Here is a 27,812-nt window from a genome sequence, read left to right on the forward strand (position 1 = left end):
TGATGCAACGACAGGTTTTCTTTGCTTGTTAGTTACGTTTCGTACAGTGTGACGGCATCCTTTTGTTCGTCACGGAAGACCTTGTAATCCTGGAGAAAATTCAATTGCAGAGCAAATACCTGTTGGTATCAGAAAAGGGCGATAGGAAAATCTGACGTATTGTGACAAAAATTAATAGGAAAGGTTTCCCGAAAGTCTCATGCAGTAGTTTCCGGATAGCGAATGCTTAAAATAAAAAGTGCGGAAGCTTGAGCAAGTCAGCTATTTATTTATAACATACCATGGCGGAATAACGGGGCATCAGACAAGCACTGTACCATGCAAGGCAGACAGCCCTGACGATGACTGAAAAGGGAATTCGGAAATATAGAGTGAAATATTGAAAAGGGTCCGAGATACTACAAATAAAATTAGCCAGGTCAGCAGCTAGGACAAAATGGTTATTCCTTCGTTACGAAAGAGTGCAGAACGCGGGACAAGAGGCAAGCACCGCTTTGCTTTGTCACAACTTGATATAAAGTCATGACAGCGCTATGACAAAGAAACTCACACTATATTAATGGAATCACATAGAGCAGAGAGTTCCAGGGATCCTAGGTGCGTTTTTCTATATTTATTAGGCTAGTTAGCGCCAAAATACTTTCTTAATGTCAATAATTAGCACGACATTAGCAGTAGGACCATTAGCGAAGGTTCCGCCAGCACAGCTACGCCATCTTGGGCTATTAACACAGAAGTACATTGTCGAAAAAGAGCATATATCATCAAACGCACTATCCGAAATTTTCCCGTGCACATCTGAGAATCGATCGAGTCATCAGGATTAATAAAGAACATCTGAAATGTAGTGTATATGCACACACACTGCGCTTCCTTGACAGTTGCAGCCGTCCGTCTAGCAGGAATTCAGGAGCAACAGGGAACAGGCCGAGAAAAAGAGTGCTGAATCTTTTAATTATGGCTTCGTGTACGATCGGTATAAAACAGAAAATGGGTAGATGATGACTTATGGCAAGTAATAATACGCCAGACGAAACGTGCCAACGAATCCACGTTCGTAATACAGACGTCTAATAATTACTGTAAGATAAGAATATGACCTCAGGGAGTAGTGCAGTAGCTTATACCAATACCACGCAACACCTTTGCCGATCACTGCTACGTGCTTCTTTCTTCCCACACTTCCTTAACCTCTCATGACGCGCGACTGCCGATTAAAAAAAAAAAAAAAAACGCACGAAAAGTGAGCTCCATTTCTCACTCCACTCTGAATCGCCATATGCATCGTCGTGTTGCGCCGGTTGGCTATGCTATTGGTCTGCCAGTTAATGCCCGAGGATTACAATGCCCACCGTTCGTCTACCAGGAATTCATGAGCAACAGAGAACAGGCCGAAAAAAAAAGAGTGACGTCACTCTACACGCGACATGTAAAAGAGACAGAAGGATGGCATCTTACAAGACCGGCGTTGACGTCCGTATGCCCCTCTAAGCATTGCTTCAGTGCCGAATCATTATCCTCTGCCGTACGTTGCCAGATGCGCGAAGAACGATGAGCTGAGTGATGCTAAAGCAGACTTTCCGTCTTCCAAATGGTCAACAAGGTTATGAAGAAGCAGGCAAAATTGGGCCATCACGAGCCCTAGCAGACAGCAGCGCGTGCGATGCTTGGACATCCGAATGCCAAGGGCGGATCGGGGTGTGATACGTCGGCACGGCTGTTTAAGGAGAGAGGAAGATAGGTGACAGGCTTGTGCTCCGGACTGGCAAGTCTCTACGAGATGGAAGCGGGGAAACGATCTCGAGAAATCTCGCGCCCCCGGAGACGGGAGCTATACTTAGCCGGAACATTTTAAGAAGGAGGGCGCAGGTTGAGAATTTCTCACGGAGAGTGCACCAGACGGCGTTTCACCCCTCTAGTTACCGAATTCGATACAGGTGCTTAGCTTCTTCCGATTTTCTTGTATTTCTTCGAAGCGACGCTTTTATATCACACTGCGTAACCTGGGAAGGCAAGCGAGGCATGAAAATGAACCTATAAAAAGAACAACGTTCGCTCTCTGTTCAGGGCATAACGAAAAGGCTTATGTTCCAAAAAGGCTTGCGTGATTCCCCATAACCTGAACTTGCTCTTAAAAAAAAAAACAAAATGAACACGCATGACATATTATGTCCGGATAAAAAGACGCGAAGTTTTGTCTAAAGTTTTCGCTGCTAAATATAGTATCTCAAGTGAACAGTGAAGCATGGAACGTAATCGTTTAATGGCTTCTTTTTAGTATCGTTTTTTTTTCTCCTTTAATAACAACATACTGATATTTCGTGCTATAGAAACGGACAGGAAACGACGAAATAGCATTGCTTCATGGTAAAAAAATGAACGTGTAATACGTGCTTAACAAGCAACTTGGTTCCTCTATTTCTATGCTCGTTTTCACTTTAAGGACATTTTTCAAGCTGATTTTCTCTGTGCGCAGGTGCCCTTGCTTCTACTTCCCGTTTTGCCGTTTCACTGTGCTTCGAACGCAGTTCTTGCGCTTTCTTTCTACGCATACAGCACTTCTGCGCCACGATTCCTGGCCATAATCCTTCAATATAGTTACCGCTTCTATCTAGTAATTTTAATAACGCAGCACGGAAGTGAAAACATCTAGAAATTGTGGTGTGAAATTCGTCTCAGCAGTGCCCGAGTTTAAAACACGTTAATCTTCAATCTTACCTTTCTTTTTCTTCAATTCTTGGCGTACAACATGCTACGTTTTTTCGACCCACATGGTGGCACGGCCATGCGCAGTTAGACAAAATGAAGCTTATGTGCATAAAGCTATGGGGGGCGCTTTTCCGTCAGGAATCCCCGGTGTTCGATGCATGATTTTTTTTTTATGTGTGATCCGGCATTTCAAAACGTTATTTCCTTTTATGTGAAACTTCGAACTCCAAGCTCTGTCACAGGCAAACAATGATGTTTACTAGTAACCTTGTTGCTTCGTTCAAATACACTCCAGCAAACAGAAGACCGCGCGCGGAGTGTGCACGGTCTTTTAACATTGCGCCATATTGCGCAAACTTATTTGCTTCAGATTTATCGAAAACATTAGCACAAATAACGGTACGCCACCAAGTTCGTGCAAAAATATAAAAACCCATTTTTTCTTCCGGCGTTCCAAACTGTATCTCGAGGAAGGCAGACAGTGGGAATAGAAGAGAGAGAAGTAGTTTGTGTGCAGATAAGTGCGCCTCTCAGCCGGTTGCGTGCTTTCCGCTCATAGCTCAGCTCAGCACAAGGGGCGGCCCGCTTCTGCGAATGATGGCCGCTCACAATGGCGTGTACTTCGGTGATCAGTGAAACGCCCAGGTCGTTTCTGGTAGGAGAGTGGCTACACCGAGACGCTCCGATCGGCAAGAGTTCTCGTCTCTTGTCCGTCGTAACGATATTACGAGGCGTGGCGGAAATCGCAGAGGGAGCGCATCATTGAATCCTGAGTGCCGGTCTTCAAAGACGCGCAGCGGTGCGTTATAAAAGACAGATGCTACTAGAAAGAACGCAAACCGTACGGCTAGTTACTTTTTTCTAGAGTTTGAACCGTCAGCTTCCATTTCTAACGTACTAACAATTTTTTTGTGTGTGGCCTGTAAAGCGTGGTTTGCCGCATAATGACACTTATAAAGGAGAAGCCAGTTTACAAAGTAAAGAAGTTTCAATCTTGGCGCTGAACATGTCCCCAGCAGATCAAGATATATGCCGCTCCCTGCGCAAGATAACCTTATGTCAGTAGCGGCTATGGTGATTACAACAAGAATAACTCGGGTTATAGTTATCTTATGCGCTATCCCTGCTTGCGCGAAACTCACTTAAATGGTTAGGGATAACTGGGCTGTGGTAAAAGTAAGCTTATCAGCAACCGGCCAACTTATGAATCGGCAATTTCCTTTCCTAGTTTGTCGGCTAGATTGTCTGGACCTACCTCCAGGTTACGATGATCGCCGTGTACACTTGTGATTTATTTCCGCATACTGTCACCAAGCCTTAAGTAAACACCTCGCAGTTGATGCGATGTCATCCATCGCTCCAATCACTCGCAAAAAGTATTAAAGAACTTTTTATCCTGTGATAGCAAACTTTGCTAAGCAGTATATATATATATATTTTTTTTCATGTAGCGGCTTCCTAAAAAAAGAAAATGATGAAGCAGATATATACAATAAAATACCATTCCTGATAAAAGAAATCTTGTTCTCCGTATGGATGCGAAGTGCGAAAAGCTTATTGGCTGCCGTTTTCACAAAGACCAGTTTTCGACAGATTTCATGCGCGTAGAGAAGCGAAAACGTATAATTTAAAGCATAATCTCTTTTACCACTGAAGCATAGATACAAAGAACATCAGAGCCAGTAAGGATTTGTGAATTACTTAAAAAAAAATCGTCTAATACGCTCGCTGTGGTTACGAGAGGTAGTGATTCAACCGTCGACAGACTTTTAAGCATCTAGTGTGTGAATTAACAATGTTCCCGCATTAAGCTTGTGCGCGTAGATAGGCCTTCAATGTTTTTCACTCCTATGTAGTAATAGTAAGAATAAAATACTTTGGCGCCAGAGCCCCTTAGTGAACGTTTTATTACTTTCGTTCCTGTTTTGCTCAACTTCCTATTTATTTCCAAACGCGGTTATTGTGCACAATTCATCGTACAATTATTTCTAACTCTTGAACGTTTTAGATATTCGCGCAGACCCACAGAAAAGAAACAATGCACGAGATACAAAACTGTCACTAAATGGTGCCTGCTGAAGGAGTGGAGTTATGTATTTTTGAAATGCAAAGCGAAACCTTATATTTGAGAGAACTCATTCTGCAATGCTTCGTCATGCCTATTGCCATGTCGAAAAGCTGCACAAATATCTATTGTTTGTAATTTACGCGGGATATTGAAATAAAGAAACAATCGAAGTTTCTTGTAACTAGACGCAGATATGGAGATAATCTATCAACCTACAAGTGGTACCATTTTCATTTACTGAGCATTAAAAAATAGGAGAACACTTCATCTTCGCATCAGATGCGATAGTGCCTGGAACACCGCAACATCCATTCGCTGAATTTTTCAAATTGTGAGTCTCGCACAGAATTTGGCGAAGTGGTAAATGCCTCTAGTTGGTTAGGTTTTGACGGAAAGTGAAGGCGAAATGACTTTCATAGCTATTTGTGAACACGCATACTTGAAAGGTATAAAATATCAAGTACATATGTACTAGGTTCGACTCCTTATCGTTAACTTTCCTCCAGTTTTATAAGTAGATTGTATGACCCGCCCTGAACGCTGAAAAGAGAACGAGTGGCAGGCACTACTCGGAATCTCGTGTATATTCTTTCCGACAAGTTTTTCTCGATTCTTAGTTCGTTGACGGAGACGCCTTTGCAACCGAATAAGCAGTGTACGCTATCACGTAATAAGAAAAAAAAAAAAAGCTTTCGCATTGGGTGTCACGTTACCCAAAATATTTGTCACGTAACTGCAGAGTAATACTTCATTGCGCAGCCATCGGCAAGTACGCATGGCGCTGAGCTGAACACACTCCACACTCGTGTTGAAATTGTTATTTAAAAATGTAACGCGTGAAAAATAATAAAACTTTTATACCAAACGTTAATAAATTTGATATCGACAAGCCTCATCGGCCAAGGTCTTCCTTGCGGCTCAAGTTCATTGACTAGAATGTTTCTGCCGCGTATTCCATTTCCGGTTGTGCGATGCTTTCTTGGGAATCAAATTACGCGCGCATGGAGTGCACCTAAATACGCGTTATAGATGACGAAAACAATCACTTGCAGCGGTGAATGCCAATTTCAGTTCATTACTGACGTGCCTTAAGACACTTAAATTTGACGCGTCAACCTTGTCTGAAGTGGGTATCGCTGAAAGTATTCCTGCGTCAGCGGAGATGAATTTCTTCGCGCCTTATATTTTATCACATCGTTAGGTTGTGCGATGTCTGTATGGCAGGACACATGCGATTCGAGTTTAATTTGATTGCTTCAAATTTAGATTAATAAACACGTGGCCAACAAGGCGAACCAGCGTTGCTTACCTAGAAGCAGCAAAGAAACAAAAATCTGGTTTCTTTTAAAGTATTTGTTGTCAACAATGACAGATTAGATTTGCGTTTGAAGCAAGTAGGTTACACATTACTATATGTCTAAATTACTTTTTGCAAACGTGTGAAGCATATTAGAGCAGATATATTCCTCATGCCACATAACTTTCGTTGAATGCGCTCCGAGCTCTGGCTCCATTCGCAGAAATATTCCTCATATGAGGCCGCTATAAGAGTTAAACCGTACTATATTATGTTACGTATTGCGAGAAAATTGCTAGTACTAAGTCAGCGAGAAGGAATTCCGAGGTTGGGGTTGCGGGTGGGTTTGCATCACGTCGTCACTGCAAATCGACAGCGCCCTGTTTAAAAAGACACACGATCAGATAGTGTGACACGTCACTCACCCCTGGGCAAGACCGCGTGCCGCGGCGAGAGCCTGTTCTGGTCGCAGGGGGGCGTCGAGTCAATGTACAGCTGGACGGCGTCGAACAGGGCGTCAGCGTCGGCGATCTTGTAGTTCTCCTTGTTCGTCATGCTGGGCCGCACCAAGAGCACAATGCTGGGCATGCGCGGAAACAACGCTATTTAGGTGAAAGTACAACGTCTAGACTCGACAGCGTGCTTTCTGAACCCTTTCAAGGGGTGTTCGATAATTGTCGTTTCCGTAGCTACCTATTTTCTTCCGGTGGTAGGAATGAAAGTGAAAGGTGAAGCCCTAAACACAGGAATAGCTCATTTGCCTTCGATAGGCGGCAATAGGCGGTAACAAATATTTTCTGAATAGCAATTACAAAAAGTTACGCATGGAAAACAAAATGAGCATGCAACAGAATTCTCCGCTTCTCTTTCCGCATCGCGTGTTCTCGCAGCTAAATAACTTCTCATGTAAGACCAAACACAGACGCTGTGTTTGATTCCCGGCCGCAGAAGCTGCGTTTTGATAAATATAAAACGCTGTCAATTTATGTACATAGCTAACACGAGAGCACAAAAGCGGACACAGAGAGAATATAAGGACAAAACAATCGCATGTAAGCTATGCATTCGTATCAACCTGCCCAGATATCTGCGCCCATGTACTGTGCACTTTCAGCACACGATTAAAAGCACACGTGGTCTAAATGTATCCACATGCCTCCACTCTTGCGTCCTTCTCAGTCCAAGTCGCTTCTACATGTTTAACTCCAATCATACCATATACAGGGTGGTCCACCTAACTTTACCCAAGGGTTAAAAAATACAACCATTGAGGCAGGCCAGAGAAATCACTTGTATACAGGTGCCAGCCATCTTGCGCGCCAAAGTCAATGTATTGTTTTGGAATTAATAAGTAATTATTAAATGTTTTCTAAGATACCAAATATTTCGACCGGACATACAATGTGATATGCAAAGTTGAAGGGAGTTTTTGGCAGCCCCCATTCTATTCATTTCCGACAAAAACAGCCCAATGTGTATCTTCTTTTCTTCGAAGCCTCAAAGAAAGCCCGCGAAATACAAAAGCTATCGCGTGAGTACCGTATTCGCGTTCCACGACTGTAGCGCTCTCAATACTGGTTTGAGCAAACGAAATCAGCTGCGGCCGTGTCTCGATGGCCCAGTTCCAGTGGCTGATATGTTGGCGATGATTGCAGTGAGCTCGCTGCGCTCTCTCCGACGCATTACTCCGTTCTCTCAACGGTATGAATGGATGGATGGATGGAATATAGGAGCGTCCCCTTTGAAACGGGGTGGTAGCAGTAGCTATCATGCTCATTTTTCTCCATATATCTTAATTATTGATTTAGAATGGTTAACTAAACCATCATTCTATTTATTAAATTTTGCTCCTACATTACTAACATTATGTCACTTCTCTGCTTTTAAGCCACCAATCTTCCAGCAGTTTTTTGCTAGTATCCACCGCCGGTTTATTCACCCGGCCACTGTTATCTCTAAAGCCCAGAGCTTCAGGAACAGGTAGGGTCCCATGAGCAGCGTCATCTGGGAGTGCATTTAAAGCTTGCCGTTCTCGTTGCCTCAGTGGCGCGAGGAAGAAGAAGGGCGTTCTGGGCGGCTGAGCCTGGAAATGTTGCTTGCTGGAAACAGCGCATCGGCCGTTGGCCGAGGTCTTTCGACTCCTCAGGACACTACCGAAACGTACAAAGTTGTCCTTCCACGCCTGCCCACCGGTAATGTTGTCCTTAATACCGTTTTCCTGCATGCCGACCTTAAGGGTCGCCCGTACCGAGCACCTGACTTTCGAGACGCACTTGCACAGATTTTGGACCTCCGGGAAATTTTGTGCATTGGTCAATACCAAATGAGCCACGTGTGGATGGTTACCTGCGAGAGTAGTTCTTCAAAGCAGAAGCTAATTAACAAAGCAGAGTTCCCTGTGAAAGGACTTCGGTGCATGGTGTTCGACCCGGATACGAAGAATGTCAAGGTTAAGCTGCTTTGGCTTCCACGCTATATGGAGCACCGGAGGATTGTGGAAGCTTTCGAGCCTTATGGAACGATTCAATCTGTGGAGCGTGAAAAGTGGCGGTGCCCAGGGATGGAGCACATGGAAACGGCGAACCGTGAAATCTCCCTCACGCTCAAGGACGGAGTGTCAGCAAGTACAATTCCTCACACTCTTAATGTTTATGGGGTGCAGGCATTAGTGCTTATCTCAGGGAGACCTCCACTGTGTCTTCGATGCAGCCGGGTAGGTCATGTACGGCGTCAGTGCCGAACGCCCCGATGCACCCAGTGCCGGCGCTTTGGCCATACTGTGGAGAACTGTGTATTAAGTTATGCCGATAGACTGCGTCAAGGCCAGTGGTCACGAGAAGATGACGTGGCGTCCGAACATATCATGGATGTGTCAGAGGTTGTTGATGTAACTGGTGAGTTAGGTCGTGAACATCAAATTGATGGGGACCAGAAGCCTTCTGCACTTCACACCAACTCAGAAGAATCTGCAGTGACTGGCCATCAAGAACCAGCGTCTCCAGAGCCAAAACCGCCGGACCCGGGCCCGCCTGTGAGTGCCACTCAGAGTGCTGCGCTTGCTGCCCAAGAACCACCTGTCATTGAAGGACGTCTGGATATGCCTCCTGTGGAATCAATGGGGAAGATACTGCCAGTGGATGCTCGCCTATCCTCCTTCGTCATTGATTCTCCTTCGTCGTTGGAGGGTAACAGCGAGCCGTCTGTGGCGCCGATCTCTGGTGCGTCCGGTTCTCTGTCGGCTGTCAGTGTGGCTGCGAGCGATGTGCTCCAATCAGGTTCGTGGGCCGAAGCCTTGAGTGTCTCAGAGGAGGACATGGACAACACAGTGCCTTTGAAGCGTCCCGCAGATGATGAGGTGTGTATCGATGGTGCTGGCCAGAAGGCACACTGTGTAGAGGCCACAGGAAGGGTGACTTTAAAGAGGAGGGCGATGTCTGCCCGAAAGGCCGCCAATTTGCAGGCGGGCCACCCCATTCCAGGGGATGATGTTTAAAAGGACTAGTACCAAAAATGGCTAGAGTCGCAGCATATCAAGTCGCTACCCTTAACGTCAGGGGTATGCGTAATCGTCGGAGACAGCAGCAGTTAAGACATCTGATAAAGAAATGGAGTGTGTCTGTAGCAGCAATTCAGGAAACAAAGTTGTCCTCCGATGAAGAGACGGAAGCTGCTCTTGAGCCGTTTTTGCCGGAATATAACATTATTGTTAGCCACGCTAGAGGCTTGTCCGGAGGGTGTATGCTATTCCTGGCCAAAACACTCGAGATGACAGCCATGTCTTATTGCATAGATGGCGAGGGACGACTTATATGCTGTGACCTCACAATCTCAGGTGTGCAGTGGCTAATTATTTGTGTTTACGCCCCTGTAAAACAGCGAGACAGAAGGCATTTTTTTTCTTTCATTAGTTAATCATTTGTGCACAGATCGCAAAATTATGTTGTTGGGAGATTTTAATTGTGTTTGTAGGGATGAGGACCGATCAGCATTATGTAAGAGATATGATCCTAGTGCTGCATTACTTAACGATTTGGCTTGTGAATATAACCTTGTGGATGTGGGGCAGGAGAAAGGCGACAGTATTCATTTCACTCATTTTCAGTTCTCCTCTAATGCCCGCCTTGACAGAATTTATGTTTCTGCAGACATGTTAGCAAATTTGTTTGGTTACTGGGTGCGGCCCATCTTCTTCAGTGACCATTGTATGGTGTCTCTTCAGGTAGGGAGGTACAGTCGGCAGATACTTCACCCTCGGTGGGAACTGTGGAAAATGAATAACTGTCTGCTCTCAGATGAAATCTTTAAGCGTGCTGTACCTACTTGTTTGAAAGACATATGGTCACGCCATGATCTGTCAGTTTTTCAAAAATGGGACTTGTTCAAACAGGAAACCAAAAACTTAGCAATTGAAGCCTCTGCAAGAATCGCGTTCCTAAAGAGACACCACCTTCGTGAGCTTGGGCGCACTCTAACTGAGCTACATGAGCTAGAGAGGGTTAGCCCGGGTGCCTATGTTGAAGAAATTAATAACGTAAAGGCAGAGCTTCAACAAATTGCGACGGAAAGATACAAGGGGGCCCTAATAAGATCTAGGACTCGAAGGTTTCTTGACGAGCAACCTTCACGTCGGGCCCTCAGTGATGAAAGAGAGAATGCTCTTACGAAGGAAATATTGGAAATTCAGTATGGTGGTTGCACATATAGTGATGCTCCTAGTATTCTTGCTGCTTTCTATGATTATTATCGAAAGCTGTTCGGCAGTTGTAAAGATCCAAATCAAGGTTTCGATTATAATTCCTTACTTGAGAACTTTCCTCGACTAGACGATGAGAAATGTGCTGTAGTAGAGGGACCCATCACTTTGGAAGAAATTAAATCAGCCATCTCAGACCTTCAGAACCAGAAATCTCCTGGCCCAGATGGTATTACTAGCGAATTTTATAAAACATTTTCGCCTTGCCTAACGCCTGTTTTGATGGAAGTATTCCAAGCATCTTATGATGTTGGTTTCCTGCCTCCGACTTTCTATTCAGGCCATACAATATTAATACCCAAAAGCAAAGATACTAATCGGTTGAAAACTGTTGAAGGATATCGTCCAATTTCCCTCTGTAATGTTGATTACAAAATTTTTGCCAAGGTCCTTTGTTCTCGTTTGCAGCTAGTTATCATGGACTTGATAGGTTCGCATCAGGTATGTGGTATCAGAGGGCGCAGTATTCAAACACACATCCATATTGCACGTTCAGTAATCGAGACAGTATCAGATGAGACAGGCCAAGTAGCTCTGATTCAAATTGACCTGGCGAAGGCGTTTGATAAAGTTCGGCACAATTTCTTGTTCGCGGTCTTGGAGAATGCAAACATTGGTGACGTTTTGCTCAAAGGCATAAGGCTGTGCTATATGAACTCGTATACAAGACTAATTGTTAATCAGGAGCTAACGAAACCAATACCACTGGAATCATCTGTTCGTCAAGGATGTCCACTGTCTCCACTATTGTTTGGCTTATATCTGGAACCCCTCTGTCTCAGTATAATTAACAGTGCAGCCATCCATGGTTTCTCTCTGGCTCAATGTGAAGTTAAGATTTTAGCTTACGCGGACGATTTCGCCCTCTTTTGTTCTGACAAAAAGAGTGTACTTGAGGCTTTACACTTGACTGAACAGTTCTGCGATGTATCAGGCGCGGCCCTTAATTTAGATAAATCCAAAGGTTTTTGGTTGGGACACTGGGGCACTAGACCAAGCCAGTTTGGAGGCATATGCTGGGACTGTAGTCCTCTTCAGTACCTAGGGGTTCCGCTGCACCAAGTTCGTAACAGCGCAGCCTACTGGGATTCACAAATCGTACCTATGCGGCGACAAACGCAGGCTTGGATGGGTAGGGAACTCTCAGTGTTTGCTAGGGCACAGGTCTGTAACATATTTTTGTTTGCAAAGCTTGCGTATGTCCTTCAAGTCCTGCATTGTGCGAGGAGCAAAGTACAAGTTATACACAGAATATTTGCAACATTTGTGTGGCGCTCTCAATGGGAGCCCATGCGGCGTGACAACTTGTTTCTTCCCTTAGAGTCTGGTGGAGTGGGCCTTGTTCACTTGTTTGTGCATCAGCTTGTCTCCCGTTTTTTCTTTTTCAAATCGGCAAACCATCCGTTTCTTGTAACTGTGCTAATTAGGCGCCTTAGTCCACATTTGCCTTACTTATTCGCACCAACTGGGCAGGCTCGTGAGGGGCGTTTATGGGGATTCCTTAAGGAGGTTGCTGACACTTTCAATTTTCTCACTGTGCGTTTCTCTGTAGATTACCTGTATAGCCTCTCGAGAAAGCAGATGACCCAGGCTCTCACTGAGTCTTTGTTCCCTACACCGTTGTATCGGCAGCCTTATCTGGGGTTTTTGGACACCACTGTTCTAAAGCATGTTAGGCAAATGTGCATTCAGGCAGCTGCAAAAACGTTCTTTTTCAAATTACATACAGCGACGTTGCCTGTCAAGACATTTCTTCACAATAAGGAGATGTTTGTGCCCTGGTCGGTAAATTGTCGTCTCTGTAACGTGCCTGAGACAATTGATCATTGCTTTATTCTGTGCCGTGATGCTATGTTCTTTTGGGACATACTACAAAGAACTCTTAAAAAGGACATTGAAATTACGCCTTATACAATTAGATTTTTGCCTCCTGACAAAAACTCTGTCGTGCCTTACGATCTATTTGTGTTGATGGGTCTGTTCAGCCTTTGGAAAAGCCGTATGATCGACAGGCATGCAGAGCCACCAAGATCGTCGAAATCCGTGTTTCGGGAGCAGTGTGCTTTGGTGAGAAGTGTATATGCTGCACGTGAAGAACCTCCAAGCTGGATGCCGTATCTAGACGCATGTGTATGTCTCCCAGACTTTTGATGTTCTGATGATTATGCATTGTCGGGTTGAGGATATGACGGGCTCGTATTAAGCAGCCCGGTAACTTTAGACATGGACATGTTTAAGTAAGTGGAGTTGTTCCTTTTTACGGAAGTTTTTCCGTGCAATAAAGAAAAAAAAATGCCTCAGTGGCGCGATGGACGATTACTACTTACCTGCGCACTTGGCGATTAAAACGTATGTTCGAATCATGTATGTGCAACATTTTTCTTATTCTATTTTTTAAATTGCAACAGTAAAATAAGCTACCAATATCTTTCCTGGGAGGGTGTCCCCTTTAGGTTGCATCATGTGATGTTTTTAATTCTTAATAGCCACAAAACCAGCCCTGAACAGAGCCACGAGGTAACAGCATGACAACGGTAACACTAATTATTTTCACCGTAATCATTTCCTGCCTTTAGTGAGTGTGTGTAACCTTTAGGTTGCGTTCAGAGACACCTCTCGATAAACATCGCCGTTTAACCCGTCGAGAGGCAACCAGTGAGGAGAAAGAAGTTGCGTAACCTACCGTTGAGGACACGGAATTACGCCTCTCCGACTGGCACCGTCACGTGCGCCGATCGCCTTATGCGGACGAAGAAACCATCGCAAACATATCGACCTGCCGCCGTTGTAACTGAGGCCTGAAACGGTGCGACTGCGAATTCCACGCTAAATTCCGATGCAAAGCCACATTGAAGGCAACATTCCGGAGATTAGACGATACGTTTTCTTTGACAGAGCGTCTGGTTGCGCTCAAAAACTACCCATATCAAACGGCAGCCTCTGTTTTTGGAGTGTCCTTTCCTTCTTTGTCCGAAAAAAAACAAAAAAACGACGTTAATGTTACACTGTTACAATCATTTCCACTCGCTATTTTCTAAGGTCATCTGCTACTTCTAATTGGCTTTTGTTTTCTAGAAACCAATGTTAATAACCAATATCAGCTACTCAGCCTGAATTCAGTAACTTCGTAGACCAAAATAAAACACTGCAGAATAGACCAAAGAAAAATTGAAGTATATATTGTCACGGACAACAGGGCTAGACGTGACTAAGACGACGGGACGAAGCTGAACCAGCAGGCAAAGTTCCGCGCACAGCACGCGAGACAACTTCGGCGTCCTTTTCTTCCAGGTGCCACCTAAGAACATCAGGGATACCAGGTGGCATTACTCCCCCTCCTAAAAAAAAACGAAAGCACAGACTGGGCGCGAGCGACGGGCGATGCAAGTCAGTACAGAAAACGAATATAAAACGGAGGCGGTGCCCTACACAACTAAACGAGTGCATAGTACACAGCACATTACTGCTTGAAATACGGTTTCATGCGGACAACGTGCACCACCTCGGAGCGCGGTTGCCGACGCGAGGTCTGCACAGTACCCGTTGGAAGGGCTTCGTATGTCACTTCTGTAACACGGCGCAGAACCTTGTAAGGTCCAAAGTATCGCGACATCAGTTTTTCAGACAAGCCGGGCCGGCGCACCGGTGTCCACACCCAAACTTGCTCTCCTGGTTGGTATGTGACGTGTCGATGACGGAGGTTGTAGCGACGCGTATCCTTTCCCTGCTGTTGCTGAATGTGGATGCGGGCAAGTTGACGTGCTTCCTCGGCGCGCTGAGCAAACTGCTCAGCGTCTGGGATGAAAGGATTATCCGTGCAGCACGGAAGCATGGCATCTAACATCGTCTGAACGTCGCGTCCATAGAGCAGGCGAAATGGCGTAAAACGCGTAGTCTCTTGAATGACAGTGTTGTAGGCATATGCGACGTACGGGAGAATCTCGTCCCAGGTCTTGTGCTGAGAGTCTATGTACATTGCAATCATGTCGGCGATCGTTTTATTGAGTCTCTCCGTGAGGCCATTCGTCTGTGGGTGATAAGCAGTGGTTTTGCGATGGCTCGTGTGACTCAGCTCAAATACGTCGTGCATAAGTTGTGCCGTAAACGCCGTGCCTCGATCGGTGATTACTTGGGACGGTGCGCCATGGCGCAACACGATCTGCTGCATAAAAAAACTGGGCGATCTCAGATGACGTGCCACGCTTCACCGCCTTGGTTTCAGCACACCGTGTCAGATAGTCGGTCGCGACTATAATCCATTTGTTACCGACCGATGTCATCGAAAATGGGCCCAGAAGGTCGATGCCGATTTGGTCAAACGGTGTTCGGGGAGGCGCAATAGGTTGGAGCAAACCCGCTGGCTTGAGAGGTGGCGCCTTTCGACGTTGGCACTCACGACAGCCTCTGACGTAGCGATGAACGGCGTCAGCGAGTTTAGGCCAATAATAGGCTTGACGAACTCGGGCGAGTGTGCGTGCAAAGCCCAAGTGGCCAGAGGTGGGCTCATCATGGCAAGCAAAAAGGATATCGGCACGGAGGTCGGCTGGCACTACTAGGAGGAATGCTCGGTCAACAGTGCTGGAGTTCTGTTTGTATAGAACGCCCTTAAAGACACAGAAAGCAGACAGGTTCCGAGCAAATTGCCGAGGGATATCAGCAGCGCGACCCTGCAGGTGGTCAATGACAGGTCGAAGGTCCGGGTCAGCTCGCTGTCGGGGCATTATGTCTGAAGCACTCACCAATCCAAGAAAACCGCTCTCATCGTCCGTGCTCTCATCGACTAAACCGACGGGTGCGCGCGACAGCGCGTCAGTATCTTCGTGCTTCTGGCCAGATTTATACACAATGGTGTACTCAAATTCTTGGAGGCGAAGACTCCATCGTGCTAGGCGCCCCGATGGGTCGCGGAGGTTAGCCAGCCAGCACAAGGAATGATGATCGGTGACAACTTTAAGCTGGCGGCCGTAGAAGTAAGGCCTAAAATTCATGGTTGCCCACACAACCGCAAGGCATTCCTTTTCCGTAGTGGAGTAGTTTGTCTCGGCGCGGGAGAGCGTGCGGCTGACATACGCTATTACCTTTTCGACGCCAGCTTGGTGTTGTACGAGTACAGCGCCAAGGCCGATATTGCTGGCGTCGGTGTGGACTTCGGTGTCAGCGTCTTCATGAAAGTGCGCAAGAGCAGGGCTTGTTTGCAGTCGGCTGCGCAGCTCCGCAAAAGCCTCTTGTTGCTCGGCGCCCCACACGAACTTTGTATCATCGCGCGTGAGGCGAGTCAGGGGGGCGGCAACTTCGGAAAAATCGGCGATGAAGCGGCGGTAGTACGTGCAGAGACCCAGGAAGCGTTTCAAACTTCTCTTGTTTGCAGGAACGGGAAATTTGGCGACAGCAGAAGCCTTGTCGGGGTCTGGCCTAACGCCTGCGGCACACACAAGGTGACCAAGAAACTTCAACTCTTTGTAGCCAAAGTGGCACTTCTCGGGCTTGAGCGTCAAGTCACCTGACCGGAGGGCATCTAATACTGCGCGCAGGCGTTCGAGGTGTTCTTCAAAGGTTTCAGAGAATACGACAACGTCGTCGAGATAGACTAAGCAGATTTGCCATTTGAGGCCGGCGAGGACGGTGTCCATCATGCGCTGAAAAGTTGCCGGCGCTGAACATAGGCCAAAAGGGAGCACTTTGAACTCGTACAGTCCATCTGGGGTGACAACAGCTGTTTTTTCGCGGTCCCGCTTATCAACCTCAATCTGCCAGTACCCACTCTTCAAGTCAATGAAGGAGAAGTACTGGGCGCGACGAAGCTTGTCGAGCGAATCGTCGATACGGGGCAGCGGGTAGACGTCTTTTTCAGTGATGGCATTCAGCTTTCGATAATCGACACAGAAGCGAAGGGTCCCATCTTTTTTCTTTACCAGCACGACAGGGGATGACCACGGGCTGTTGGATGGTTGTATGACACCATCACAAAGCATCTCCTGAACTTGTGTCTGAATCGCTTCACGTTCCGTCGTTGAGATACGGTACGGCTGCTGGCGGATAGGGCGGGCGTCGTCAGGAGTAATGATGCGGTGCTTCACGAGAGGCGTTTGCCGTACTTTCGAGGAGGACGCAAAGCAAGAGCTGAACTCTAGTAGGAGGGCCCGTAGCTCACGATTCTGTGTGTCCGAGAGATCCGGACTGATGTCAAGACGGTCAAGTGGGGGCTGCACCGTGCTAACAGCCCCAAACGTAAAACATTCAGAAACATCCGCTAAGTAGTCAGCAAACGCGATGGCAGTAGCACGAAAAAGATTCCGGGGTTCGTTGGTGAAGTTAGTCACCAGGAGATCAGACCGGCCATCGCGGAGGTGGATGAGGCTGCGCGCTGTACAGATGCTGTGGGTGAGCAAAAGTGACTGGTTGCCTTCCGCGACCGCATGCCCGTCACGCAGTTCGTCGCAAGTAACAGTCACAAAAACACTGGCGCGTGGCGGAATCGAAACGCTCTCGGCGGAAATTCGAAGGGCGGCACGGCGTTGGCGATTCTTGGCGTCTGTATCAGTAGCTTTCTCGGTTGAAAATGTCACTGTGCGCTTTCGGAGATCGATAATAACTCCATACTCCCGGAGAAAATCAACCCCAAGGATAACGTCACGGGAGCAGTCAGGTATAACGAGGCAGCTTACAATAAACGTGGAGCTGCGAATTTGAACTCGTGTCGTGCACAGGCCACTAGGAATTACGACATGTCCGCCAGCGGTGCGAATCTGCGTGCCCGACCATGGTGTCATGACTTTTTTAGAAGCGCTGCTAGCTTCCCGCTTATAATCGAAAAATCCGCGCCAGTGTCCACCAAAGCGCTAACCTTATGGCCGTCGAGAAGCACGGGTATGTCCAGCGAGAGTCGATGTTCATGCGTAGGAACTGTCGTCGGTGCCGTAAAATCCTGATAGCTCACAGGTCTCCTTGTCAGGGGGTCTTCATCACGTCGATTGCAAGCGGCCTCGCCCCCGGAGGTCGCTGTCTTTAGTTTTCCCGGTGGGGACTTGGCGAGCGTCGCTGCGCCGTCCAGGATGACCCGCGCTGCGGCGATGGTCGGCGTGGGGACGTGGATTGTGACTGCCGCTGAGAAGTTGGCGCCATGCGCTGCTGCGCTAAGTAGTCTTCAATCTCCCGGGGTCTTTGACCTATTGGAGGGCGACGCATGTCGATGGGAAATCCGTCAAGTCCAAGGTGTCGATAGGGGCACTGGCTATAGAGATGACCTGGCTCCCCGCAATGGAAGCACAGGCGCTGGCGATTTGGGGCGCGCCACAGGTCCGCCTTCCGCTGGGGTGGTCGTCGGTTGTCGACGAACGGCGCAGTGTGTGCGGAGTACAGTGAGCCTTGATCGGGTGGCGGTAATGGCGCCGAAGCAGGGGCAGGGCATCGCGCCATATCTGCATAAGTTGGACGCAGGTACTCCGTGGGGAAAGGTTGTGGATCAGCGGACGCTACCGAGGGCTTCAACGCTTGAAGCTCTTCGCGGACAATGCTAGCTACAGAGCCGACCATTGGCTGTGGAGCACCGAAAAGCTTCTGGAGCTCTTCGCGTACAACTGAGCGGATGATGTCGCGTAGGTTCGGGGTAGCCCCGAAGGCCGAAAACGGCTCCACAACCGAAGCGGCGACCACCGGCCTGTCGTAAGTGGTAGACCGCTGCTGGAGCATCCTCTCTATTGTGACAGCTTCCGAAAGAAACTCGGCAACCGTCCTTGGTGGATTACGCACGAGGCCAGCAAACAGTTGCTTTTTAATACCGTGCATAAGGTGGCGCACCTTTTTGTCTTCGGTCATGGCCGGGTCCGAACGTCGGAAGAGCCGGGTCATGTCCTCCACATACATGGTCACAGTCTCATTTGGCATCTGTATACGAGACTGTAGAGCCCTTTCTGCGCGTTCTCGACGATCCGCGCTGGTATAGGTCTCACAAATTCGTCGGCAGAACTCACGCCATGATGTTAGGGCGTCTTCTCGGTTCTCGTACCAAGTACGAGCGCCATCTTCCAGGCTGAAGAAGACATTTCGAAGCTTGGCGGCGTCGTTCCACTGATTAAACGAGGCGCCCCGTTCAAATTGGATAAGCTAGGCTTCGACGTCTTCGCTCTGACTGCCGTGGAAGGGCTGAGGCAGTCGTGGATTTTGCAGGGTGTAGTAAGTTGGAGCTCCTTGCATAGCCTGTCGAGGGGCGCCTACGGTGTTGAACTCCAACGGCCCGTGCTCAGGGGGCAGGCCTTAATTCCTCCGGCTAGTACGGTGCACAGGGGTGTCGACTGGCACAGGAGTTGAGTCCTGGGTATGCGGTGGTGTACGAGACATGTACTGGGATCGAAACCTAGCGCCGACACCAAAATATGTCACGGAAAAATGGGCTAGACGTGACTAAGACGACGGGACGAAGCTGAACCAGCAGGCAAAGTTCCGCGCACAGCACGCGAGACAACTTCGGCGTCCTTTTCTTCCAGGTGCCACCTAAGAACATCAGGGATACCAGGTGGCAATATTATAACAAAATTCATTTTCCGAGAACATTTGAACTTCAAGAAAGTCAGAACAAAACTGGGTAACTTCTAAGGAGGTTATATACAAAACTTTTTGGAGCCGAAATGGCGCCAAAGAAGTGTAGCCAGAGTCCAGCGTTTTGAGAGGGGAGGAAGTGACGTAGTGCTGGATATTCACTCCATATCAAACGTCGCATATGTGGCGCTAAACTGTTTCACATCTGTCTGAAAATTTTGACGCTTATGTACCTCACTCAAAGAAACAGTTTGCTCCAAAACGCTTTCAAATTGAAAGTTTTGCTCATTTTAGACCTAGTTAAAGTTTGCGGCTGGATTTAAGCAATTTTTGTTTGGGGAAACAATGTGATTAAAACCCGTGTTTCGTGAACTACGCCTGGTTGTGCTCCTTATGCAAACAAGCCTGGAAAAAGATGCAACGAGCTGTGAAGTAAAATTCGTCTTCCCTATCTTTATATAAAACTCACTTTCTCACCAGCAAATTCTTGATTATTTAAAAGTTTTGAACTAGGAATATAATCCTGATATATGGCGCTGCTGTGAAAGGGGGAAAAAATCTTCTAGGTCTTTAGGTTTGAGACCTGAAAAAAAATTATAGTAATTATTAAATTTTTCTATCAATTCCATCTATATTTTAGTATTATTTGAGCAAAGTGTTATTGTAAGAAGAGCGACAATACAACATTTTTTCATTTAAATCCTACATGGTCGTTCAAAATAACCTGAACGTTTTCTAGAATCGTCTCAGCTTGAGGTAATTCAGTTCTAGAAATTGTATAGTTGAAATCGGTTATCATCAGGACGCAATAACGTATGGAAGCTTTCGTAATTACCAAATGACCTTCATCGGGGGAGTAGTTTGTCTAATAGAGGTCACCAGATTATTTACCAGCAAGAAGAAATAACGCGAAGAAATTGTTTATCAGAGAATAAAAAAATTAGTCTCAAATGCTACCAGGGCCATTCCATTATATCCCTATCCATCTATGAAGCCAACAGCTATCTTAAATAATCATGATATCAGTTACGCATAACTAAAATTATACAAGAGTCTTATTAAATTATACAAGGAATTAGATCAACAGTTTGATTTGATTAGCATTCTGAGGAGTTGTATTCATACACGAGTAATACAGCAACTTGTATAGATGCACTAGTGTATTGGAAAATGTCGGAAGCTGAAGTTTAATCATGTGCGCCCTCTTTACGCGCTCCTGTGCAAATTGCATTATATAAATTGAATGATTATGCCTATAATTGGCAGTAAAGCAGAAAACAAACGCCATTCACTTCCAGCTTAAACTTGCATGCTGTCAGTGAATTATATGCATCAGAAAATAGTGCACATCGATCGGTGTGTTGCGTAATTTCAGAACCAGTTTGATCTGTACAATGCACGCTATGCAATTTCACTTCAATGCTGCGCAGAAGCGTTTTCTGCTCCAAGAAGCATTCGGATATATTGAACACACCACCCAATCGCATTAAATTTGATGATAAATATGCAGCATGACGCATAAAACACGAGCTCTCAACAAAGCTGTCTGACCACGAGATGACTGAATTGTGGCACTTTGCCAAAGCAGGCGTGCGACAGCCCACATTGAGGCTGTTCGATGAGCCTTGTTGATCATAGCCGCAAGTATTATACCCTTCGAAAGATGGCCGCCACCGGCTCCACCCGCTTTCATTGGTCTTTATTGGAAATCGCAATTCGGAAGATTTATATAACCTCTTTGGTAACACCGAAGTGGCGTAACAAAGTTTATCAGTTGGGCCGAGGAATAATTCTTAACTGATTTTATATGACGCTGCAAACGTGTGTTTGAAAGTGCGAGTCTGAAATTTTTACAGAACTTTTCTTAAAACGGCGTTAACGCTTGCAGCCGCTATTGAAATATCTTAGCTACAAATTTGTCGTTCACCTTGAGCAATGCCTGCTATGTTTCTTTAGCCCTTTAAAACAAGCTCACATGACAAAAGAAAGGAAAATAATATAGTTAATAGTCGTGCTGCGCACAAAGCGTCGGACAATCTAAAAACCGCGTTTGGGTTATTGGTATTGTTAGCTTTGATAGCCCTATATTTCAAGTCATGAGCACTAAGTACATTTTTGTTAAAGTTCGAATTACCTGTTGTGCCTACCTACTTCATGGAGGTATCCAGTGAAAATCCTAACTGAACCAGCGGTCTGCGTCTGGTTCAAAGCTCAGCCTAAGCCTGTAAACAAGAACATCGCAACTGAAAAACCATAACAGCGCAGAAATTGTCTCAGTAATTTAAGAGAAGCTCCGCAGTATGCCCAGGAGTCTGAAGAGGGTAAGAGAACAGCGGCACCTGTACCATAATTCTGGGCGATCTCAGCACGACGAAGGAGGCTGCGCTGACGCTGGTGCTCTGGTCACGCCCTGTACCACCTGCAGACCACGTTGTTTGGATACGAGCGAGGAGACGCCATCTGCAGACAGAAGAGCAAGAAAGGGAGCCCGTTGAGGGCAACAGCCATTTCCCATCTGCGTCTCTCGTTGCTTTAGTAGCTTTGGGACGTTAAACACCACAAAACAAATCTCACATCGTCGATCTGAAACGCAAAACCGACCATAATGAGACAGATTCTCAACTGACTGCATAGTTATTGCATGCAGTCACGGGACCGCCGGTTTCAAAGAGAACAGGAGTGCCATAGGGACATTTTTCACCGACTTCAGAGGATAGGATAACTCCTAGCCACTCTCATCAGCAACGCGCGCTAAACCTTTGTGAATCACGCCACGGATGCAGCAGTTTTTCGAAAATAATGGTAATGATAGCTCGAAAGAGCCTTCACGGCAGTATACCCGAGGTTGATCAAGTACAAAAATAGAACAGAAAAGCAGCGAACAGACGACACTACTTAGAAACCTGCCCTTATACGGGCTCCTCCTGAAGGATTTGAAGGAAATGCTGGTGGTGGAGTACACCATCGATGAACTCGAAGAAACACTTGCAGCGTTGGGATTTCCAATGTCGCCGAGGAAAATGGCACTGACTACATGTACTGCGGCCAGTGCGGTCTCGAAAAAAAGTTACTAGCTCATCAGGTGTGATGTGTCATGGTACATTGCGTTGAGCAGGGTGCTTAAGGCATGCCTTTCAGTTTTCTGGATGTGCCCGTGACTGCAGTCACTCTTGGCTACAGAGCCAGGCCTGCATGGGCAGCATGCATACTGCTATGAAATGAGTGGAGTTATTTTTTTTTCTTATTCCTCTGTGATATACTTTTTGACCCTTTCTGCGGCGGAATTGTCACATGAGTCCGGTATAGAGGTTCAGTAGATTTTTTTTAATGTATTTTCCTCCATTGTTTCTCTTACCCGTGCATTTTGCGGATAATATAATTTTATTTTTCATAAACATCTACAGAATACAAGTGTATCCGTCTGGGGCCCTAGCGGACAAAAATCAATAATTATAGAGGTGTTCAGTCACGTACATATACATACAAATATACATACAAATATACATGCTCTTTCACTGATAACATTTCTGCACAGCTTTTTTGCTTTGTGGAGCTATTTCATCATAACACCAATGAAACGTTTCTCTCACTTGCCTATCTTCCTAGTATGGAAGGATAGGCGCAGTCACTTTACCATTTGCAACAACAATGAATCTCGGTGACCAATGTCGGAGAAATTCTTCCTCCCCCAGCATGACAAGTTCCTCATTCAAGTGAGTGTATACTTATGTTCTTAATCTATGCAGCATCGGAAACATGCCTTTTTGCGATCGCCCCCGCAAAACAACCAGGCCTCTCCGCTTCCACAGTACATACATGCCTATACACATGACAAGCTCTATGAAAATGTCTCTGTGGCGACTCTGCCACTGCATAACTTGGTAGACCACTATTCTCAGCGATGGTCAGGAATTGGATACCGTGCAACAAGCTATAGACATGACACACGACCTGGCGGGCAAAGCAGGGCTCACCTGCTCTCTCTCCATTTTCGAATTATTCGTAACAGATACAAAACTAGAGGCCCTCAGGCGGGGCTTGTTATGCCGTTTTTACAGCTGAATTTCTCTTTAATATAAGTTTATTCGTATTAATGTCTTCTTTGAATACCGGCTAATATATTATCTGAGATTCTCGTCTTTCACAACGGCTGATTTTCTTATATCCGTAGCTAAATTAAAACCAAGAGAGAAATATGTATTCACCCGATGCACTGACGAATGCGTTCTGCCCCGCTTAAGAACAAATAATGAAAGACAAGTGCTGCAGTTCTCATTGCCTCATTTGTTAAATAAATATACCTCGCAAAAAATTATCTTTTCCCTATCTCTGAGGGCACTAAGGTTACATTTTGTTAGCCGAACTGAGTAGCTTTATGTGTCGGCCTTTTCTTGTGTTTGACGATACATAACTATTTTATTTATACATATGTGTATGTGTGCTTGCCCCGCCGGGGTGGTGCAGTGGTAAGACGCCCGACTACTGTGCCGGAGTTCCCGGGCGCGAACCCCACCACGGCGGCTGCATTTCGATGGAGGCGAAACGAAGTGGCGTCCGTGTGCTGTGCGATGTCAGCGCACGTTAAAGATCCCCAGGTGGTCGAAATTACTCCGCAGCCTTCCACTACGGCTCCCCTTTTCTCTTTCCACTTTCAGTCCCACCTTCATCCCTTCCCTTACGGCGCGGTTCAGGTGTCCACAGAGCAAGTGTGACAGATACTGCGCCTTTCTCTTCCTGTTAATTTAATGTGTGCATGTATATGTGCAATAATATTGCCAGGGGGCGCTCGGAGTGAAAAACGACGTTGAAGTGAATCGGCTCCGGACTCGCAGGACGTGTAATTCTACCGGCACCGGCTCGGTTAACCTAGCCCCAGTCGCCAACATCGTGACAAATCTGGTGGAGGTGCGGAGTAAAGTACGGCTGGCATAGGCGATGACTCGTTCAACACCCTCTTGACGTTGCACGAGAACCGCCCCAAGGCCAATGTTACTGGCGCCTGTGTGTATTTCTGTCTCCCCCTGCTCATCGAAATGGGCTAGAACAGGCGACAATTGGAGACGGAGACGCAGCTCGGCAAAAGCAGCTTCTTGTTCGTGCGTCCAAACAAAAGGGGTGTCTCCCCGGGTGAGCTGAGTCAGCGGTTCAGCGAGATCAGCGAAGTTATCGATAAAACGCTGGTAGTAACTGCACAAGCCGAGAAATCGGCGAACAGCTTTCTTGTCACGTGGAATCGGAAATTCCGCAACAGCAGCAATCTTGTCAGGGTCGGGCTTCACGCCGGCGACGCTGACGACATGGCCGAGAAATTTAAGCTCTCGGTAGCCAAAGTGGCATTTCTGTGGCTTAAGTGTCAAGTTAGCGGATCGAAGGGCTTCGAGTACTGACCGCAGGCGCTTAAGATGCTGTGCAAATGATTCTGCGAAGACCACCACGTCATCTAGGTAGACTAGACAACACTGCCATTTAAGGCCGGCGAGGACAGTGTATATAAATGTATATAGATGTATATATACTGCCTTGTGATTTTGTTAATTTTGTTTGCGAACTGCCCTGGTATGCTACTTTATTCTTCTATGTGACTGGATCAGATATTTTCAAGCTACAGAGCAGTATATTTTCTTCTGCGGTCCATCCCCTTTTAAGTCGAAAATAAAGTTTTCATTCGTTTATTCATTCAAAGTTATAAACTTCCGTCTCCAGTTAACATCTGGGCCCGTGGAAGGGCTCTCTGTAAAGAAAGTTAAAACTATAAAAATTCTGGGTCGCTCCCTTCAGTCGAACAGAAAGAACAAGAAAACACTAGAAATACTCGACAAGCGTCAACATGACGCTAAGACTAATTAGGTGAATTGTGAGCAAAAGGATGGGAATGAAGGACAAATAACTGTGCAAATAGTACAAGGGCCCTTCTATTAAGCAGGCTTGTCCAAACACTCTCGTACATTAGACGATACTGAAAAAGCCAATATACAGGCTATAATCCGACAAGCATATACGGTAGCATTAGGGTTACCAAATTGTACTTCCATCGAAAGGATTCTGGGGTTGGGAGTGCACAACACCTTAGATGACCTTAAGGAGGCACACTTAACAACGCAACGAAGCCCGCTTTTCCGCACCAAAGCAGGAAGGACCTCACTCGATCGTTTAGGACTGTGCATCGAGTTGTCACCACAAGATACCAAGGCTAGATACCTAAAACATCTCTAAGGCAAGAGTCATGCCACTGCCTAAGAATATACATCCTGCTCCCCTCGAGGGGAGAAGGAGAGCTAGGTTGAAAGCTCTACACAGCATATACACCAAGATGAACTTGCGGTATATGTAGATGCCGCAGAATATCAGCAGAAACAAGCATTCGCACTAGCGGCGGCGGAAACGCAAGGCAGAATTAATGTCTCCGGCACTACCAAAACGAGATCTTCGGAAACGGCAGGAGGCGACAATCGCCACTGCCATCAATAATACCGAAGCTACAAATATACTTAGTGACTCTAAATGCGCCATACGCAATTTTGCGAGGGACAGAATGTCTCATGCAGCAGTGAGCAAATTGGGTCAAACCAAGCACTCAGACAAAAATATTGAATTAATATGGCTCTCGGCTCACTCATGGATCTCTGGTGACGAAGCGGCACATGTCAAAGACGGAGGATTCGTCAGCCGACCTGGGGACGCGGTATTTACTGCGTTTTTCTCGAAGGACGGCCTAGCATAGTTCACCACATTACTAATCATTGTAAGCTTGAAAGGAGGATATTCCCCTTCAGACAAAGCGTTAGATAAAGAGCAGGAGACAACCTGGAGGCGACTCCAGACGCTATTATTTATGACTATTACCTGTTGTCGAAATTCTACATCGGCGATTACAACTCGGAATGTAAATTGTGGGGAAATAGCGACTTATGATCACATAGTGAGGAATTGCAGACAGGAACCGGCCCTGAAAGTTTCTACTCTCGAGAAATGAGAGGCCGTTTTGGTCAGCTCAGACCTGGTAATTCAAACCCGGCTTATTGAATGGGCTAATCAAGTCACTGTCAGCCATAAACTGAAAGCCACCTAGCACGGAGCATCTACATTCTACAATTTCTGACTAAATCAATGTATTGCAATCCAATCCTATAGCATGGTTTTATATAAATAGCGGGCGAAAACGACAGCAATACGTTTGTATCACAAGCATTATGCAGACACTACCATTACATTTGGTTAAACTAGAGTAAAAGCTTCATGCTTTCCGTATAAAACATTTTAGCTAAATACAAGCCTTAGTAATTCTTTCTCCGGTTAGTGATTATTTCCGTCGGAGTTTACCCTCAACCTGACAATAAGACCACGTTCCTCTGGGTGGCCTCTGCTCAAATGAATATGAGGTTGGCTTCGGTACCACTAGGGGCATGTTGTGTCGAGCAATAAATCTCGGTCTCGCTTTTTTGTTGACGCCCCTTTATCACTGACGAACTCTCAGTGTTGCGGTGTGGGTGTGATTGTCCTTAACCGCACAATTAGAGGATGTAGAGACGAACTCTCGGTGTTGCGGTGTGGGTGTAATTTTCCTTAACCGCACAATTAGAGGATATAGAGCAATTCAATTTCATTTCTGTCTCGCTTTTCTGTTGACGGCTCTTTTCCATTGACAGACTCTCGGTGTTGCGGCGTGGGTGTGATTTTCCTTTACCGCGCAATTAGAGAGAGTGCTCATTGTACATTTGGAATGGATGGCCGTGTCATAGCAGTCGGCATCTTCCTTGATGGCCGGAGGACTCGTTTTGTCAGCGCCTATGCGCCGGTCACTCGCAGCTTTACGAACAATGTCTTCCAATATACCCGATCACATTTCCTAGATGAGGCACCTTATGTGCTCTTGGCCAATTTTAATTGCGTGTTAGATTCCTCCCGCGACGCCAGGGGGCCTGGACAGGGCGCGTCAAATTACAATGCCAAATAATTAAGAAAAGCTTGTCCTGCCGTTGCACCTGCAAGACGCCTGAGTCAATTTACATAGTGATCTATTCATTGTAATACTTGTTAGGGGCCTGAGTGCGACCAGTCTCGACCAGGTGTACATCGCCTCCGCCCTGACACCCTTCCTTCTCAAGTGAGATGTGCTGCTATATCCTGATGGTTCTCTCCGTATTAGCGATCATTTGCCTGTCCTTGTAGAGCGGCGAGCAGCGCCTGGCCGCTCCAGCAGACCCCTGATGTGGCGGATGGACGCATTAGTACTTTACGATAAAAAGTGTCTGACAGATATCCGCGCAAACCTCAATTCTGCAATTGCGGATATGACTTCGGAGACAACCTGGGTGTGGGATGCATTTAAGATACAGTGCCGAGAGATCACTGCGCGCAGGGAAAGCACGGCACGTTCGCATCACCACAGCGCTAAATGAAATTCTCCGGCGCATGCGCTTAGGCGTGACGGAGGACAGCTTACTCTCGCT

At 46.5% G+C, this 27,812-nt stretch overlaps 1 protein-coding gene across 10 annotated transcripts in view; it reads right to left on the reverse strand.

Annotated features, from left to right (window-relative positions):
• LOC146181709 (inaD-like protein) overlaps nucleotides 1–27,812 on the reverse strand; it is a 1,346,554-nt gene that overhangs the window by 35,160 nt on the left and 1,283,582 nt on the right. For all 10 annotated transcript variants that reach the window (XM_084576720.1, XM_084576719.1, XM_084576716.1 and 7 more), the window contains 2 exons: nucleotides 21,708–21,822; nucleotides 6,500–6,654 (listed from right to left, as the gene is read on the reverse strand). In XM_084576720.1, coding sequence (XP_084432846.1) covers nucleotides 6,500–6,629 — 130 coding nt within the window. In that variant the 5' untranslated portion in view covers nucleotides 6,630–6,654; nucleotides 21,708–21,822. The remainder of the gene's footprint in view (nucleotides 1–6,499; nucleotides 6,655–21,707; nucleotides 21,823–27,812) is intronic.

The sequence above is a fragment of the Amblyomma maculatum genome, chromosome 8 (assembly GCF_055883805.1).
Source record: "Amblyomma maculatum isolate TAMU_Amacu chromosome 8, ASM5588380v1, whole genome shotgun sequence".
NCBI lineage: Eukaryota > Metazoa > Arthropoda > Arachnida > Ixodida > Ixodidae > Amblyomma > Amblyomma maculatum.